The 18,425-nt window shown below is 45.0% G+C and overlaps 1 protein-coding gene across 1 annotated transcript in view; it reads right to left on the minus strand.

The window, feature by feature from the left end:
* The window catches only part of LOC147901106 (calmodulin-binding transcription activator 3-like), a 74,012-nt gene that overhangs the window by 36,954 nt on the left and 18,633 nt on the right, over positions 1-18,425 (minus strand). The window contains exons 2-3 of the mRNA XM_087376115.1: positions 6,950-7,075; positions 4,752-4,867 (exon numbers count right to left, since the gene is read on the minus strand). Coding sequence (XP_087232241.1) covers positions 4,752-4,867; positions 6,950-7,075 — 242 coding nt within the window. The remainder of the gene's footprint in view (positions 1-4,751; positions 4,868-6,949; positions 7,076-18,425) is intronic.

The following is an 18,425-nucleotide window of genomic DNA, read 5'->3' on the forward strand; positions in this document are numbered from 1 at the left end:
AGTACTACTATTGTGACACGCCAGGTGATTTTACGAAGGATTGCAGAAAGAAGAAGGCGGATCAAAAAAACAAGAAGTAGTCAGACTCAAATTCAGAGGGTGATATAAAAGCCAAAGCTAATGTGGTAATCGAAGAACGCTTCTTCGTGACATCTCCATGCGTTACTGAGGTTAGATATGCCGACCTAGAAACCACAGTGATGATGTGTAACATTGAGATGTGGGTCGACGAGGAGTCAGAAACCTTTGTCAAGGTGAAGGAAAGCATGGAGTGCTTGGTATCTTCTAGGTGCGTGGCTGTTGATACTGACACAAGACTGGACTCCATCAGTGCCCTAGGGTTTCTTGTTCAAATGGTTGCTATACTTTAGAAGGGGATAGTACATGATTACACAGGCTATTGGTATGTGCCTCGATGAGGTGCATGGTTTGCTTTCAGAGCAAGCACACAGGCAGTACGACTATCTGGTATGTACATGATGTTCTTTATAGCATGCTGTGGAGAGAATGAGCTCTTCATCTATCTCAGGTAATGCGAGATCGGAACGAATAGGCCTTCTTCAAAGACAGAAGGGGAAGTGTGGGTGCTTCATCAAATCTCAGACACAGATTGCTGGAAGGTGATGGACAAGATGTACTGAAGCCAGAAGAGTACCTGATTGAGAGCTCAAAGAGTTCGTGGTTCAGGTTATCTCGAGATATTCTTTTTGTTGCGGACCTTGCCAAAGGAAGGACGGGTTGAAGCAGACCCTCAGAGCATGGTTCTTGGAATACTCCAGGTTCTTCACTCATTATGAGGGGGACAACTAAAAGATCGTGGTGTATAGATTGCTCGAGTTCGAAGGCGGGAACGTGACTGAAGGTGGTGGTGCCAGGAGGTGCTACCAGAGATGGACCTGTGTACCAGGATGGTGTGCGGGAGCGGAACCAGACCAGGTGGAGCAAAGCCATTGGATGAAAAGCCAGAAAAAGATTTCGACATCGAAATGTTCCAGAGGGTTACGACCAGGGAGTTACTGGAGCATCGTCATTGACATGTCGGCATTGGGCTTAGATGTGTCGGTGAGAGGGGGTGTTGGAATGATCACCTCCCCATCTATAAGCCCCCAAATGAGGAGAGCGTGGGGGAGGTGGACCTAGGGCTAGGGCTGCCACATGGGCATGCCATGTGGGCAGCATCCCACAAGAAAGCAACAATGAGAGGAGGGGCTGCCACATGGGCAGCACATGGGCTGCCATGTGGGTAGCACACCTCAGAAGATACCTGGAAGGTTGGAGGGGCATTTGGAAGCCTGGATCTACACGAATCTGCCACGAAGGGACCTGCAACAGTACGGAACTTTGGAGCTGTGTATACAGAGCAGTGGCGTGGGATCAAAGGGCTGGAATAACCTTGAACAGGAGGCAGAACTGCAGGCAGCAGATAAGCAGGCTGGAGGTGCCTGCATGGTGGGCTGTCTGCGAGAGTATATGGGCAGGCTCGGGGCCTGCATCAGACCTAACAGAAGAGGCAGACAGGGACAAAGCCAGCAGCCCAAAAGGGCCTGGCAAAGGCGCTGGTTGGACCAGCCAACCAAGTCGGCCAGCAAGCCAACCAGGTCGGCCAGCATGCCAGTCAGCCATTAGGCTGGCTGGTCGGATTTTGACAGCCCCTTGGGGGCCTATAAAAGCAGGGCCTCCAGGCCCTCGCTCATTATCACTTGGAGCAGCAATTCACGGAGCAGAAGGAGCAGCAGACCAGCCACCTGTGGGCCTCTATCCAGGAGAAGACAAGTGGGCTGTAGAGCTGCAGACCTAGCTCAGGTGCTGCCCACCTAGGCTCGCTTTCGGACAGCAAGGTGGAAGGGATCGGGATGAAGAGTCTACATACGCTTGAGGTGGAGCACGCAGGCTCAGTGTCCTAGAGATATCCGGCAGATAGTAGAAGTACCTTTTGGTAAGACCAAAGGACCACGCTCTGGTGGGACTTTGGATCTCTCTCTTTTGTATTGTGTCCATAGCTTTGGACAGAAATATATTCTTTTGGTGGTTCCTATATCTAGCTGGATCATTGTCTATTTACTAGTCTGCACATCTATGTGATGCACATAAAGTCTATTTACTACTCTGCACATCTATGTGATGCACAGAAGTTAAAGAAGTTTGTGATTCCACTCCCACACAAACATAGTGTGAGCTCCTAGGCAATTCTATCAGTCTTCCGCTGTGCATAACCTCTTTTGGTCCATTTCTATTAGAGGGAACATGATGGAGCTCTTTATAGACACCAATTAATATGGCCTTAAGCTTATTTCTAATACTCATGATAAAATGTTGTATATTATTCATGCAATGAAAAAGTGGTATCATTGTCTTTATAGTTCACATTTATTTACGTACTCTCAATCACAGTGTACCCTTACCCCTGAATGAAATAGGTGGTTGAATTCGTGCAAAGTTATGACTTTGATATTGAATATAAAAAGGGAAAAGATAGTATAGTGGCTAATGCACATCCTAGGATGTGAGCGTGCCATAGTTATGCTGTGTAATCGAGATGTATAAAGACTCAGTACATGAAATACTAGAAGAAAATTTTAGGGACGCAAAGACTTTAGGAATCTTCCAAGCTCTTCACAATCCACTATATGGAAAATCTTGATTATTGTGGTACATGGGGAAGATTTACCGTCCCTGATTCTTCTCTTGAGCAGCTTGTACTTGACAAAAATCACAGTTCATCGATGGTTGGTCATCTGGGTCTAAATAAGACTTATGGCGGGTCAAGAAAAGATTTCATTGGATGGGATTAAGGAAGGATGCACTAAGCTTTGTCAGCTCGTGTCCTTGCCAAGAAAATTTATTACTAGCTGGTTTGCTATGGCTATTAACAATTCCAGATGGGAAGTGGCCACACATGATCAGCAGAGAGTTTATTATAGGTCTACCTAAAACAATGAAGGGCTGGAATAGTAGTATATTTGTTATTGCTAATAGGACAACCACCGTTGCCCATTTCACCACCAACTAAAAAAAACTTCATTGCTTCTCACATGGCATCTCAGTTTACAAAGAACAATTTTAGGTTTTATGGTCGACCACAGAAAAGTGTTGGTGATAGAGTTGAAAGAGATTATTCACCAAATGGTGAACCAAACTCACTCCAAGTAAAGCCTGCCACCCTCCTACAAACAAAGAGAGTTAATTGGCAGTTGAACACATCAGACGCTGTTTGACAACATAGCATAGTTGGCTGTGTCTTCCAGAATTCTGCCATAATTTCACTACTCATGATGTGTACTGTTCTTCAAAGACAGCTTTCACATGAAAGTGTTGTGGATGAGTTTGAAAGGGGAAAATGCTGTTCTATAGTTGGCTAGGACAATATGTCTAAGGGTCAAGTCAGAACAAAAGAAGAGGTCGGAATACAAAGCTTGCACACAGATATTATGGACCATCAATAATTACAATGAAGGTGGGGTCTCAGCTAAAAACCAGAATCTTTTCATGTTTCCCCCTTGTGAAACATGTGGGCCAGATGTCGCTATATATAGATTTGCTACCCATGGATAAGAGTGATCAGGTCAGATATAGATTCGCTACCCATGGATGAGAGCGATCAGGTCAGATATGTTCCTGTGATGGGTGCTCAGAAACAATGGGCTTATTGAATTCCACATAAAAATGGAAGGCCTGCCTGATGAGGAGGCTTATTGGCAACCTCATTAAAACGTTCTAGAGTACCATCCTTGTTCCAAGCCTGAGTGTGGCTTCCTAGACGTGTGGCTTCCTAGAAGCCTTGCTATTTCCTTTTTGGGATTTCATTCAATGCATTTTCATAATTACTTGGTATACTTGTTCTAGGTAGTAGATGCCTTGTCAATGCATTTTGGTAATTGCTATGCTATGCTATACTTGTTCTAGGTAGTAGATGCTATACTTGTTCTACGTAGTAGATGTCTGTTTTTGTAGCAGAGCTATTTCTACTTTCTAAACAGCTTACCCACAGAGGTATTCAACCACCAAAACTTTAAGACTTTGTTGTTCATAGAGATACACACGAGGGCATTTGATTTTAATGCATGCTGGGCTCAGCCTAAATGGGCATTTGGCTCTAACCCCAATTTTAGCACTAGAAAAGACCTGTCAAACCGTTGTACCACAACATTACGTTTAATATATATACAATCCAGACTGCTAACTCCAAAGACAAAGTTTTGTGGCTTCCTAGCAGCCTTGCTACTGCCTCTTGGACCTACAGCAAAAACAATCCCTCTCATTCCAAGAGGTACTTTGAGATTTTCAGTCAATGCATTTTGCCAGTTGCTATTTTCATAATGATATCATAGACTTGTTCTAGGTCGTAATTTTCTATTTCTGTACTAGAGCTAGCATCTCACACCAAGAGACTGGAAACTTGAACCTGTACCAGCTATCCAACCACAATACTAGAAGGCTTTGACTTGAACCTGTAGCAGCTCAACCTCGCATAAAGTTTCGGACCACCAAGCTAGAAGGCTTTGTTATACTAAGAGATGGGCAGGTACAGATTGAATTTAAGACCCGCCAGCCAAATAGGGTAAGCACATGCACACATGTTATAATCCTCCCTCCCCACCCAAAAAAAGAAGACATAATCAACTCCCCCCGACAAGACACACACACAGTTTAGTTTAAGGTGATTTTCACCTTTCTACTTTTCACCCCTCCTCATCTCCCTCACTCATTGATGAAATTCTAACTTTTAGCATTATTTGAGACATACTTCTCACCTTCAAACGTTCATGCGCCTCCCTCACAGTTTTTCCATCCTTCTTCTTTCTCCAATTGTGACCATCTTTTCGAAAATATCGTAGCGCTTTTCGATCAAATAGGAATAGAGATCCACCTTTGGAAACCATAGAGAAAATAAAACTCAAGTGTCATTGATTCGAACGATAAATCAGTTTCTCTAAATTTTCTCCCTCCTCCCCCTCCCCCCCCCCCCTCTCTCTCTCTCTCTCTCTCTCTCTCTCTCACGTGCATGCCCACCAACACGCACACACAACAAGAATGCAAGAGTACAAAGGCCTGGTAAGATACCAAGAAAGGACAATTACTTTTGTCCATGAACCAAAACTCCTAAGCATAGCAATAACTCCAATAGATTTTGGATGAGAATTCTAGAAAAAAGATCGCTTTTCCCCATTTAGAACCCTATGAAATTCCCACTCACATGTACTACAAAGCCCACACTTGACCATAGTCACAAGAAACGTTTCGTCTGTTTTGCCGTTTCGCTGTTTCGACAAGCTTTGTTTCGTTTCGTTTCGTTTCGTGTTGTCAGACGAAACGGATAGTTTTCGAATTGATACTTAATATATACCCTTATAGGTACAAAAAGATATGTTATATTTAAGTTAGAGTGAACAAAGAGAAATATAAAGTCAAGATACTAAAAGGAAATTCAAAACATAAACACCTTGGATTCTAGAAAAAACGGGGCAAAAATGTTTATTTTGATTTGGGCGAAACAAAGGTTTCGTTGAGAGCGTTTCGTCCTATTTCGAAACGTTTCGTCTGTTTCGCGTTTCGAGGTTTCGAAGAGGACGAAACGGGTTTTCATGTGACTATGCACTTGACACGACGACATAAACCCTCCCACCCGATCCATTCTTTATCAATTCTTATCTTAATGATGCCATCTGGTACCTAAACAATGGCAACCCCAAGGATCGGGAGTGCCTTCAAGTCGAACTCCTAACCCATGGTTGGGAAACATACAGATTGATCCGTTGGAGTATTAGAGTCGATGCCCCACTTGTGAGACGCTATATGAGGAGAACGTCAAGGCTTGACAACCTACATAGGCATCGGTGGAGAGGTGCATCCTGTGGGCACAAGTACTAGGTGCCACATGAGCACATGTTATGTGCCAGGACAGCTGCCACATGGGCGGCAGCAAACAGCTTGCCATATGTGCAGTAATGGCATGTGATGTGACTGTCACATGGACAGCACGATGAGAAGTCATATAGGGCTGCCAAGTGGGCAAGAAAGATGGCTGACACGTGGGCAGCAAAGATGGCTGCCAGACATGAAGCAATGGGAGCAAAAAGGGCAACATTGGGAAAGGAAAAGGGCTGCAAGGACAAGGCAGGGCAGGAAAAGCCCATCTGGCTAGCGGACGTGGCTCAGCTGGTGAGCAGCCTTTGGGCTTGCATACACAGCCTGGAGGCGGATGAGGCAGAAAGGCCTTGGAGGAACGCAAAGAGCCCGCGTCCGGCTGGTAGGGCTGTACAGCCAGCTCACCAACCCAACCAGCCACGTGAAACCAAAAGCCGGGGGGGGGGGGGACACGCAGAACGAAGAGAAGGGGCAGGAGGAGGAGAGGAGGGGCTGGAGGCCATGGTGGGCAGAGGGACGAGGGCGGAGTAGGGGAGAGTGCAGCGAGAAGGTCCAGAGGAGGGAGCCGCTGAACAAATTATAATAGTTATGATTCATAATGTAACAGAGAATCTAACTTACACATGAAAGCAAGGAAGCGGGGGGGGGGAGCAAGAGAAGGGGCAGAATGAGGATAGGAAGGGCTGAAGGCCATGGTGGGCAGATGGACGAGGGTGGAGTAGGGGAGAGGGCAGCAAGCAGGTCCGGAGCACGGAGAATAAATTATAATAGTTATGATTTACAATGTAACAGAGAATAAAATACGTTAGATTCACTCAGTAAATAGCTTTCAACTTCCTATAATTATTTTATGCAGTAGCAAGCCTCAGCACTAGCTAGTCTGTTATTATGTCTTTTACCCTCTCAAACTCGGATATTTCTTGCTTAAACACAAGTAAAGAATTTCAGTTGCTCTATGCATCTCAAAAAATAGTGTAGTTTGGCTTAACATAAAACAGAAGAGGGAAGAAGAGGAATGATAGGACTAAATAGAAACATAGTGGGACGATTGGAGGGGGGATGTTGCAGAACACATCACACTGACTTTGTGGTTTGTGAGGTGGATCTGGCGTAAGCTTGAACTTGCGATAATTGCGCAATATCTCACAAACTTCTGTTGGGCGAAGCCACCGCTGTTGTGCTTCCTGCAATATTTGGCACAAAGCTGCTTCTGCACACAATGTTTGAAACAAGAAGTGAGAATTCAAATACCTTATATACATTAATAATTGGCAAAAGAAAACATCAGATCCACATACATCCATCTCGAAGCATTAAATTTGCATAGATACTCCAGTGCCTACCCCAAACATGGAAGATGAAAGCTCTGCCTTAAACTTAGCAAAGCAAAAAGAGCAAGTAAATATAGATTTTCTACAAACAAGCAAGCATCCAAAACAAGGCAGCAACCACATAGCACAGGCCTGACAATGCTTTTCTTCTGCATACGTCAAGAAACTTATCTTCCCTGTAGAAAACATTTCCCTTGGAAGGAAGCATCAATCACTCACTGTCCTTATGAAGCATACAATTGCATCCTAACAACACCAACAGTAATTGGAAGTCACAAGTGTTGTCTTCTAGTCCGGGCACTTGACACAGTTTCCCAGAATAGTGCTCTGTATCACTTCATACAGAGCAAGTTCAAAGTTTACGTCAGGCTTTAAACAAAAGTACAGCCCACGCATACAAAGATATGACCATTGTAATTGACTTTGGCTGACCAGGCAAACAGGCTGCATTCCTGCTGATTTCACAATCGGAGGACCAATCCTGCTGCAGCAAAGCCTATTAATAGGTATCAAGCAAAATCAAATACAGATCTTGTTCCTCAAACAGCCATAGAATTGTGGAGGAACAATACAAACACAACGCTCGCAGAATCTGAGGTCCCAGATAGGCATACCAATTAGAAGGGACAGTAGACAAGCTTGCTGTGAGATGGTTGTTAGTTGTGAAGAACAAAGTTGGATAGGCCCTCGTTGATAAGATTTAACTCAACACAGAAATGGATAATAGGAAAGATATCAATGAATTGCAAAGCCTCTAGAATCATAAATACATCTTAATCAAGGATGGCCATAGACAATTTGTAGGTAATTATCTCTAGATGAACCCAGCAACATGCCCAGACTCGTTCTTACACAACTAAACAACATAGTCACCCATTGTGTATAAACAGTCATCATGAATAGTTACAAACAGAAGCAATTACTTTCCCTCTAATGTGCTGAAAATACAATCAAAACTCAAAATGCTTGCAAAAACAATGCATAAAATTTGACAGTAAGAAGAAGTTAGCATATGGCCCTCGATGGGAAAAAGCTCTGATACAAAACAATTTGTGCTACTGGAATTTTCTTACTATGTTTCTTACTGGCCGTGTCACTAATGACTCAATTGCATAGACTGAAGTATCATTCCCTTACTGCTATCCATATGCTCAGTTTAGTCATTACAGGACAATTTTGAATGCAGATTCCTTACAGAAAACATATGCTGAATCGCTATCCCTATCCATTTCAAAAACTACTGGCAAATTTAAAATAATCCATTGCCCAGAGATGGACCAGAACAGGGAAAAAAAGTTGTGCACATGAAAGTCTGCCCTTTCATCAATAACATGTAAAAGTTAAATATATAAACATTACAGCACAAGTGCCTTACTAATAAATGGAGCTTTACTTATTGCCCGTGACATGCACATGCACTACGAGAAATCGGAAGAAAGTATACTTGCTAGGCATTAGAGCATTTGATGGAATCTGACTACCCTTTTTGGTAGTGTCAACATCAACTCAAACCCCGGTACACTTAAGCAAGTTAGAGTCCCCATTCCTTCATACTCTATTATTCATAGGACAGAGAAACTTCAAGAGAGGGCCATGGAGGATCCCAGGAGGGGTGCGGATCTGTGCAGGCATGTCAACCCTGTCGTGCTGCCACGGGACAGCTCCTGGAGGCGCCTCTTATAGGCCCTAGTTGCAGGCAAGGGAGCAGGGGGTGGGCCGACCTGCAAGTCAGCCACCCTGGCTGGAGAGCAGCGCCCCATAAGCCAGGGGTGAGCCGCCCTTTTTATACACTCTGCAAGCCCATTCTGTTGCAGAGTGCATGGCACTTTGCACTAACGAATCATGCCCTGCCAAAAAATCAGAAAACTCACAGGAAATATACTCACCCCCCTCGTCAGTGTGGAGAGTCAAGAGTTTGTTCCCACTTTCATTCTCAGCCATGGCAAGAGAGTGCTTGAAACAAGAGAAGACATATGACTTGGCCATCATGCCATAAACCCAAGCTAATCTAGTGAAGTCATCCACAAAAGTGGAGAAGTACGAGTCACCCCTAAGTGATGATGTCCGCACTCCTGACTGACGCACAGTGATGCGTGATTGTTGCGTGATTGTACGGCGGCATTCTGCAAGTCTGCAATATGTGTGTGGTGATGAATGGCAGATCTGCAAGACAACCGTAAAAACTGCACGTCATTGGTTTCTGCTGCTGGAACTGCAAGTGATTGTAGCTGTACTCTGTGGGCAGCGCCTGAAGGTAGCCACTAGAATAGTAGATGGCAGCGCAACCGGCACGTAATGGGCAGTGCAATGTAGGCGAGTGGGGGAGGAGCACGAAGCAAGAACCTGCTCTGATACCACCGTTGGGTTCGGGGAGCAATGGAATGCAAGAGCAAGCAGCAGGTGAGGAAAACGAAGTACTTGCAAATAGATAATGAGAGAGTACAAGAGGTGGCCAATATAGGCCCCGAAGTCAACCATAGGGGTTGGATTAGAGAAGTCAACCTAAGGGTTGATTGATCCTACAAGGCAAATACCAAGGCTAAATGCTAACAGTCGGTGCTTAACTAAAGGGTTAGCCACCCCTATACAATGATCTACATAGTACTTACAGCATGGCATAGCCTGATGACATTAAGCACTTCCAGTAAGCAAGTTGGGTAAACGAGCAGACTAGGCACTTGCATTACTTAGTGTTGACTCTATGTACACAGTCCTCTTGCAAACATCACCAAGAACTTTAAGCAAACCTTTGACCATCGGTATAACTAGCACAACTCAAAATAAAACCACACAAGGTTATTGTCATCCTGCTTCAACATGTATCCACTTGCTTGGTACTATTTCTTTTTGTTTTTCAATAGTATGCTTATTAAGAAATGAAATGTTTTCCTATTGTTCAGTTACGGACAATGGGGACTAGGTCTAGCATTTGAGGGTGGACCCCCTTGCTTGGGGTTATGGGCATTAGTGACCCACAAGAGTGATGGCCTCTCTTTGAGAGGGACATCTGGAAACCACACCCCACCTGAGTACCCAAACATGGGACCAATCAAATGCACAGATTGCATACCGACCTAGGAACCATTCAAGAGAATGTTCCCTGAGCTTTGGGTGTGGGCCTGGCAGCATGCCAAGAGTAATGGAGATACAAGATAAGACGACAAACAAATGAGCTCAGTATGGCTCAATTATGACCTTAGAGTACGTCAATAGATAGTCTAAGCTGTTAGGAACCCGTGGGTGCGATCAGAATTGAATTCTGACAACTTTGACATTTTAGGGTTTTTGGGAGTGACACGTGGCAGACCGCCACATGGAATCTGAGCTGGCAGGTCAGTATGTGGCAACATGCATGGCAAGTGGCAGGGCATGCAGGCCAAGCGTTTGGCCCCAAATCTGGTAGATTTGGGACAGGTTGTGGGCTGTCCTCTTTGGGATTGCAGCCCACCAAAAATCTGGGACAAGTGTCCACCTTCCACTCTACGCGGGGGGGGGGGGGGGGGGGGGGCTGAGCCTATAAAAGAAGGCCTCTCCCCTTCATTCCTCACATGAAAAATTCGTCACTTTTCTTCTCCCTCCTTTTGGATGATGCAACAGAACCTCTCCAGCTCCTTGGGTGCAGCCAGCTTCTCCCCAGGCCATTCTCTCACCTCAGCAACACTTTCTCTCTCTACAACAGCACATTGTCTCTCTACAGTTCCAACCCCTCCTCTCCAGAAATCTGCCACCTCTCAGCTCTTCTGGAACAGCAGCAGCATCCTCTCTCCTTCTCCTAGCCTGGAGCAGCCACAGCCCCTTTCTCTCTCCTGCTGCAGTCTTTCTCTCTCTATCGCAGAATTTCTCTCTCTACTGTTCCAGCCCATTTGCCTTGCAGAAATCTGCCTTTCTGTGCACCTCTGGAACAGCAGCAGCTCCTCTCTTACATCCCCTCCCTTGGGATCAGCATTGGCACTCTCTCTCTACAGCTATCACTCCATAAAAGCTTTCTCTCTCTAGCCTACAGGCTGTTTTTCTAAGCTGTTCTCATTCCAACCCAATTTCCACACTCTCCTCACCCAAGGTAGCTTCAGAGGTATCAAGGACTTCATCTACAAAAGGGTCAAGTCACGAAGGGAGCCTGTATCGTCAAGTTTATAAGTGGTGATTGTTGCACGCTTCTTCCTTGTGGATTGAGCAAGCCAAGAGTTGAAACCTCAGCTTGAAGTCCTCCTTTTTGTTGTCTACCTTGCACATATGTTCTTGAGTCTTGTATCTAGGTCCTCGGTTTTCACTGAGTTCATCAGTTTGGAAGGTGCATTGTACCTTGGTGCATTGTATCTCCATTTTCAAGAATAAAGTGAGCCTGGATAAGGGGAAGGCCCCGTCTTGGCCCCTCAATCATATTGCATTTTCCAATGATGTCACTTTGTGTTTAAGCTGTATAAGTCTTAATTCCAGCTTAATTGCAAACTCTAAGTTCAAGTATATGTGTTTGGCAACTCGCAATCATCTCATTCAAACGCCTCTGCAAAATCCGTTGTCTGAATTGATAGAAAGCACCAAGTAGTTTACAGTTATAAACCAATCCCCAAACATATGATCATATTTGTTTACAAGCTTGAGTTCACATAACTACTATATGACCTCTCTAAAGGTTATTGTCAACCAATCCGTCCAAGGTCATGTCACATCCCAATGGAATGTAGCATTCCTTCCTTTTCCAAAATTAGTGCCCTTAATGATAAAAGCAAGGAATGCTCTCCTGATCTTGTAAAAAAAAGATCCCCATGTAAACTCTAATGGAGGAAGTCATACCTTTCCCCAAGGCTCAGTTTGGTGCGCGGCAATCAGTCTGCTCTCCTTTCCGTCATCCCTTTTTCACCTCTCTCCCTATCCATCTCGGGCTGCTGCCGCCTCTTTTTTCTCCTCTTTCTTTTTCCTTCTTTGCATTCCTTCACTCCACCCTTCTCTTTCCTTGTCTCTTCCCTCCCTTCGAACTCATCCATTAGCAAGTTCATGGAATCGCTTGACTTAGAAAAGAGTTTGGACAATTCCGACCAAAGGAGCTCAAATGGTAGCATGCTCCACTCCCACCACCATTGGGACCTCCCTTCCCTCCCGAGGACAAGCAACCAGTAGAACACCTTGTTCAAGAGCTAAAGGATAAGCTATATTGAATGCATTGTTGGGCTCACGCCCCCGGGTCGGCATTGTGTCCACATAAGCTAAACACTACAAGGACACCACATTGAAGAAGTTACAATCTAGGTGTCTCCTTCTTTACCTTACCTCAAAAGAGAATCCATCTCTAAGAGTATAATGCAAATGTTGCTATCCGTCAGACAACTAATCAAGGAGCCTTGCAAAATCCACATCCTCTGCATACAAGCCCTTGATTGCATCCAACTCAAGACTCAACGCATATGCTTCTCAGACAACTAGTCTGAGTGAGGAAAATATCTCAAGGTCTAATTATATGTCTGCACCGTGAAATCAGTCCCTAGCAAGTAATGCTCCCATGCAGAAAGAGCAAGAGCCACAGCCAGATCCTTGCAGAAGCATACTAGCCCTTGATTGCATCCAACTCAAGACTTAACGCATATGCTTCTCAGCCAACTAGTCTGAGTGAGGAAAATATCTCAAGGTCTGATGATCTGTTTGAACTGTGAAATCCGTCCCAAGCAAGTAATGCTCCCATGCAAAAAGAGCCAGAGCCACAACCAGCAACTCTCTCTCATATACTTGCAAATTTCTTTCAGCATCCTGCAATATTCTACTCTCATAGGCAACAACCTATCCATTCTGCATGAGGATTGCACCAATGCTGTTCCCACATACATCACAATGGACAGCATAAGCCTGACCAACATTGCCATTACCCATAGCAGGGTTTGCTATACCAGCCCCACTGCCTTGCATACCAAGCATGCCTATAGGAGCTCCCATAATGCCATGCATTCCATTTTGCATTCCTGGCTGCATGCCAGTATTTCCATTCATAACTCTCTGCATTCTAATCTGCATACCCCCAAGCATAGTGCCTTGCATTCCAGGCTGAAAACCAATAGGATGATTTCCAAGCATTCCTTGACCATTTCCAACTTGGCCAGGCACTGCGTAAAACAAAGAATCACCACGAAAATATCATGGATGCATTAAGGGATGTGGAATGACTTGTTGTCCCTGATTTGAAGGCTGAAAACCATTGCCTTCGCCATGCAAATCAACACTGGGACCATGAAGACACTGTTGCAATGAAGCACCCTGTCCATTTGACATGACTTTTTTTTTTTTAGTAGAAAAAAAGTTTATATCATCATCATAAATCTTCACAGTACATGTTCTTTAGCATAGAACAGCCAGCTCTCATGGGAAAAAGTTTATTTAACAAAACATTTCTGAAAGACACTCATGAGCTTGAGGGCTTCTGAATTTGTCATAGCAGCAGCAGAATTAAAAGAGAGGTACATATGAATCATCTGTATCATCTGTGTTATCATCATTAAAGTAGTCAGAGTAGTTGAATTTCTCTGAAGCACCAGAACTGTCAGAGTCATCTGTGGCAGCAACTTAGGCTTCACTGGGCGACACTGGCTCCTTCTTTATAGTTGGAGGGAGGACCTGTTTCAGAAAATCAATAAACTCAGGGAGGATTTCCAAAGGTGTGGTGTTGTCCATCCCAAAACAGCTTTGAACATGGTCTTGCAAGTCAGCATTAAAGTGGGCAGCCTCAGTGCTGAACTGGTTTATCATTTCTGTAATTTTCCTTTGGTCCTGTGCAACCAATTAAGAAAGAGCAAGTCAACATACAACACAATTTGATTAAACTGAAAATTGTTTTTGCCTATCCAAATAAACCACAGTGCATGTACTCTGATAGGTGTCCATAACTCCTGTTTTGTCCTTGCAGAGCCTCCTAGTAGTATAGCCTTCCAATTTATTGGCTCCCCTGTTTCAAGTTGTACTATTTTCCACACCTTTCTAGCAACAAGACAGGCAACAAAGAGGTGGAAAATATCTTCATTTATAGAGGGGCACCTCATGCATTTGCCATTTTCCTTTCCAATTCTCAGTCCTCTATTATTAGTCCACACAGCTTTATGCATTATTAGCCAAAGCAAGGCAGACAGTTTGTCAAGGATTGAGCTTGACCAAATGGAGCAGAATCTGAATTTCCATTTGCCCCTAGAGTCCTACAGTTTCCACCTAGTATTAAGGACCATGCAAAGATCTCCAATGTCCCTGGTTGAAGTGGGGATAGGGAAGAAAGAAGTACTCTCAACCCAACTGAACTCTTTGTTGTAAACCAAGGAAGATCCACCTTTCCATTGCTGATTGCCCTCGAATTCTGTTCAAGACAAGTGTATGGCTTTGGTTATTTAAACTGAACTCTCTCCTACTCTCAATCCAGGGTTTCCATCTTAGCTCAACTCTGTTCCAAAGCTAACCCCAGCATTGCAGTCCCTTTTTGAAGAGTAAAGCAGCCTTATCAAAGTCTTCATCAGAGAGAACAGCATCCTTGAAGATAACAGAGACCAGATTGAGTATAATGTCATCAAAGCTATTTGGCTCCCTCAAACAAAGATTGCCCATCTTGAGAAGACTCATGTCCGCTATCCCAATCTTCGTCACTATGTGACATGCTTGCTAAATTATCCTTGCTGCAATTCAGTTATAGCAAGCAATACTTGCAACCAGAGACCACCACAGGCTCACCTCCTTAAAGAAGATGGTGATGTCTCCTCACCAAAGCAACCACGGACTCACGCCCTTAAGAAAGTTGGTGATGTCCCGATGATGGAACCATGAAACCAGCCTTCAATAAATTAAAGGGCAGTTATACTAACTAGTAACCAATCAACACTGTTACATTAACAATTCAGCAAAAGTATTACCAGTAGATTGGGAGCTAGAGTGCCCCTGCACCTTGGCACCCCTTTCGGTATTTCTTTAATTGAGTGAGAGGCCCTGAATTCCAGGCTACATAAAGGATACATTCCTTCCTACAACTGGGGCATTCCACATCCCATTGGGCATCCGCATACCCTGCATAGCCTTTGCTGTTCACCGCTCTCACTAAACCTGGCAATATGAATCCATCTCTATTCCAAATTCCATCTGCTCAAAGCAGAGAAAGAAAGCATACAAGAGCTTTCTCCACTGTCCACGACTGCCATCACCAGTAGTCTCTCACCCTATGGGTCGCACATATCCTGATACAATAACTCGTCTCCCAAAAGAGATCTAGCATCACAATACAGCAAACACTATGGCAATCACACCTGTACCATCCCTCTCGGAGTTCCACGGATACTTCCCACCTCTGCCTACTCAGCAACGAAGCCGTATCAAAGATGTGCCGTCTGCCTAGCAACCATTGCCTGCAAGTGACCCATCTCCTGGAGAAACCAAAAACATATTCCCACATGAACATGTTACTTGCCAAAGCCAGCAAATAGAATACACAATGAATTCGAACCCACTTGCATTCAGTGCTCTTCCTACTCTCAGAGGCATCAGTATCACAAACATTAGCCCTGCGGGGCTTTGCTCTCACACCCATGTGGCTATAGGCATCCATACTCCATGCAAACACCTACATTTAACCTGAGAACGTTTACTAGCAGCCTTAACAAGGCCACACGCTCCCCAGACAATCACAAGTGTCCACTGACTCACTGGAATATAGCGACACTGGTCAATCACTATGTAGCGACACTTATATCCTAAAAGTGTCATGCCCTATCAAGCTGAGATGAACCTCCTGTTAAACCAGGCAATCTCTAATTCTAGAGGACAGGATAAACTGGTGCAAAAGTCCGATCACTTACAGGTAAAAACACCGTCAGGACAAAATTCCACAACCAAAGCGCTGTCAAAGAGCCCCGGATCGGAGGCAAAATCCACAACCAAAGCCCTGTCAAAGAGCCCCGGTTCGGAGGTCAAAAAAAATTTAAAAAAATAAAAAATAAAATAAAAACAAAGGCTCCTTGCTGGCCGACCAAATCTGGCCGACCAGATTGACCTGGTCGGTCAATATCTGACCAGGTCGGTCAGTTCTGGGGTCAACCAGCTGGTTGACCGACTAGCCCCTTCCTATTTAAAGGAGGGGGGCCTAGGTATTCTTCATCTCTTCCAGCTCCAGAGGTACCTGCACACCCTGAGCCTCTTCTGCCCCCTGGCTGCCTTCGCTGCTGCCTCCACTTCTGCCTCCTGGCTCCCTCCTCTGCTGCCTCAATTTCTGCCTCCTGGCTGCCTCCAGATCTGCCTTCGTTTCTGCTTCAGATCTGCACCTCCTTTCTGCTCCAGATCTTCCTTTCTTTCTGCTTCAGATCTGCCCCAATTTCTGCTCCAGATCTGCCTTCCTTTCAGCTTCAGATCTGTCCCAACTTCCGCTCCAGATCTGCCCTCAACTTCTGCTCCAGATCTGCTCCAACTTCTGCTCCAAATCTGCCTCCAACTTCCGCTCCAAATTATGTTCTTTCTATTCCAAATCTGCAGCAACCCTTGCATCAGTTTGCTATCTCAGATTTGGTTCAGTTTCAACTTGTGGAGCTAGTGCAGAAGTCCACTACAGTTGTCTTTCCTGGAGGATTGACGTTTGCTTCCTCCAGAGCTTCTCTCATATCTTCTCCTGTACTGAGTTCCGTTTGTGATATATATTTCTTCTTCAGCCATTATTAGTCTTCAGTATTGTTTTATTTGTGGATCTTCCGAACAAAACTCAAAGCCGATGGAACACTAGACAAGTACAAAGCTCGCTTAGTAGTGCAAGGATTCCGCCAAAAACATGGTATCGATTATGAGGAAACCTTTGCCCCTACTGCTCGATTAATACTGAAGACTAATAATGGCTGAAGAAGAAATATATATCACAAACGGAACTCAGTACAGGAGAAGATATGAGAGAAGCTCTGGAGGAAGCAAACGTCAATCCTCCAGGAAAGACAACTGTAGTGGACTTCTGCACTAGCTCCACAAGTTGAAACTGAACCAAATCTGAGACAGCAAACTGATGCAAGGGTTGCTGCAGATTTGGAATAGAAAGAACATAATCTGGAGCGGAAGTTGGAGGCAGATTTGGAGCAGAAGTTGGAGCAGATCTGGAGCAGAAGTTGAGGGCAGATCTGGAGCAGAAGTTGGGACAGATCTGAAGCTGAAAAGAAGGCAGATCTGGAGCAGAAATTGGGGCAGATCTGAAGCAGAAAGAAAGAAAGATCTGGAGCAGAAAGGAGGTGCAGATCTGAAGCAGAAACGAAGGCAGATCTGGAGGCAGCCAGGAGGCAGAAATTGAGGCAGCAGAGGAGGCAGCCAGGAGGCAGAAGTGGAGGCAGCAGCGGAGGCAGCCAGGGGGCAGAAGAGGCTCAGGGTGTGCAGGTACCTCTGGAGCTGGAAGAGATGAAGAATACCTAGGCCCCCCCCCCCTTTAAATAGGAAGGGGCTAGTCAGTCAACCAGCTGGTTGACCCCAGAACTGACCGACCTGGTCAGATATTGACCGACCAGGTCAATCTGGTCGGCCAGATTTGGTCGGCCAGCAAGGAGCCTTTGTTTTTATTTTATTTTTTATTTTTTATTTTTTTTTGACCTCCGAACCGGGGCTCTTTGACAGGGCTTTGGTTGTGGATTTTGCCTCTGATCCGGGGCTCTATGACAGCGCTTTGGTTGTGGAATTTGCCACAATTGGTCCTCCCAAATCCGAGGATGACCAAGTTACTTTCTTTTTAAATAAACTTCCGCCCAAGTATTTCAGTTTTATGCAACAAATCATTTCTCAACCTTCTCTTCCTACTTTTTATGAGTTCGAATGTCAACTTTTGCGTTATGCTCGTCTTTACTCTCAGGTCCACCAAAAACATAGCATTCCTGCTTCAGAGGGGGCTCTTCTCTCCGGGATTCAAAAAGATCAACCCAGCTCCGGGAAGCCCTCTCCTACTCCTAACTCCAATAACTCCTCTAGTAGTAAACCTGCCTGGCACACCCTTCCCAAAAAGAATAGGTTTTGTCAGCATTACCAGAGAGTTGGGCATATTGACGATGAATGTCGCTCCAAAGCCAAAGGCCTTCTTCCTCAGCCCCCCACCACGACTCCTCAACCACCCCGTTGGACTCCACAGCCCCCTACCACGACGACTCAGCCACCTCGTTGGCGTCCTAGGAGTGGTCCTCCTCCTCCTCCGAACACTGGTCTTTGGAGACCCCAGGGCCATGTCACTAATCAATTCACTCCATCTCCTCCCTTTATAACTCC

This window comes from Dipteris shenzhenensis, chromosome 6, assembly GCF_047967505.1.
Source record: "Dipteris shenzhenensis isolate YYH24624 ecotype China chromosome 6, Dip_SZ_1.0, whole genome shotgun sequence".
NCBI classification, from domain to species: Eukaryota; Viridiplantae; Streptophyta; class Polypodiopsida; order Gleicheniales; family Dipteridaceae; genus Dipteris; species Dipteris shenzhenensis.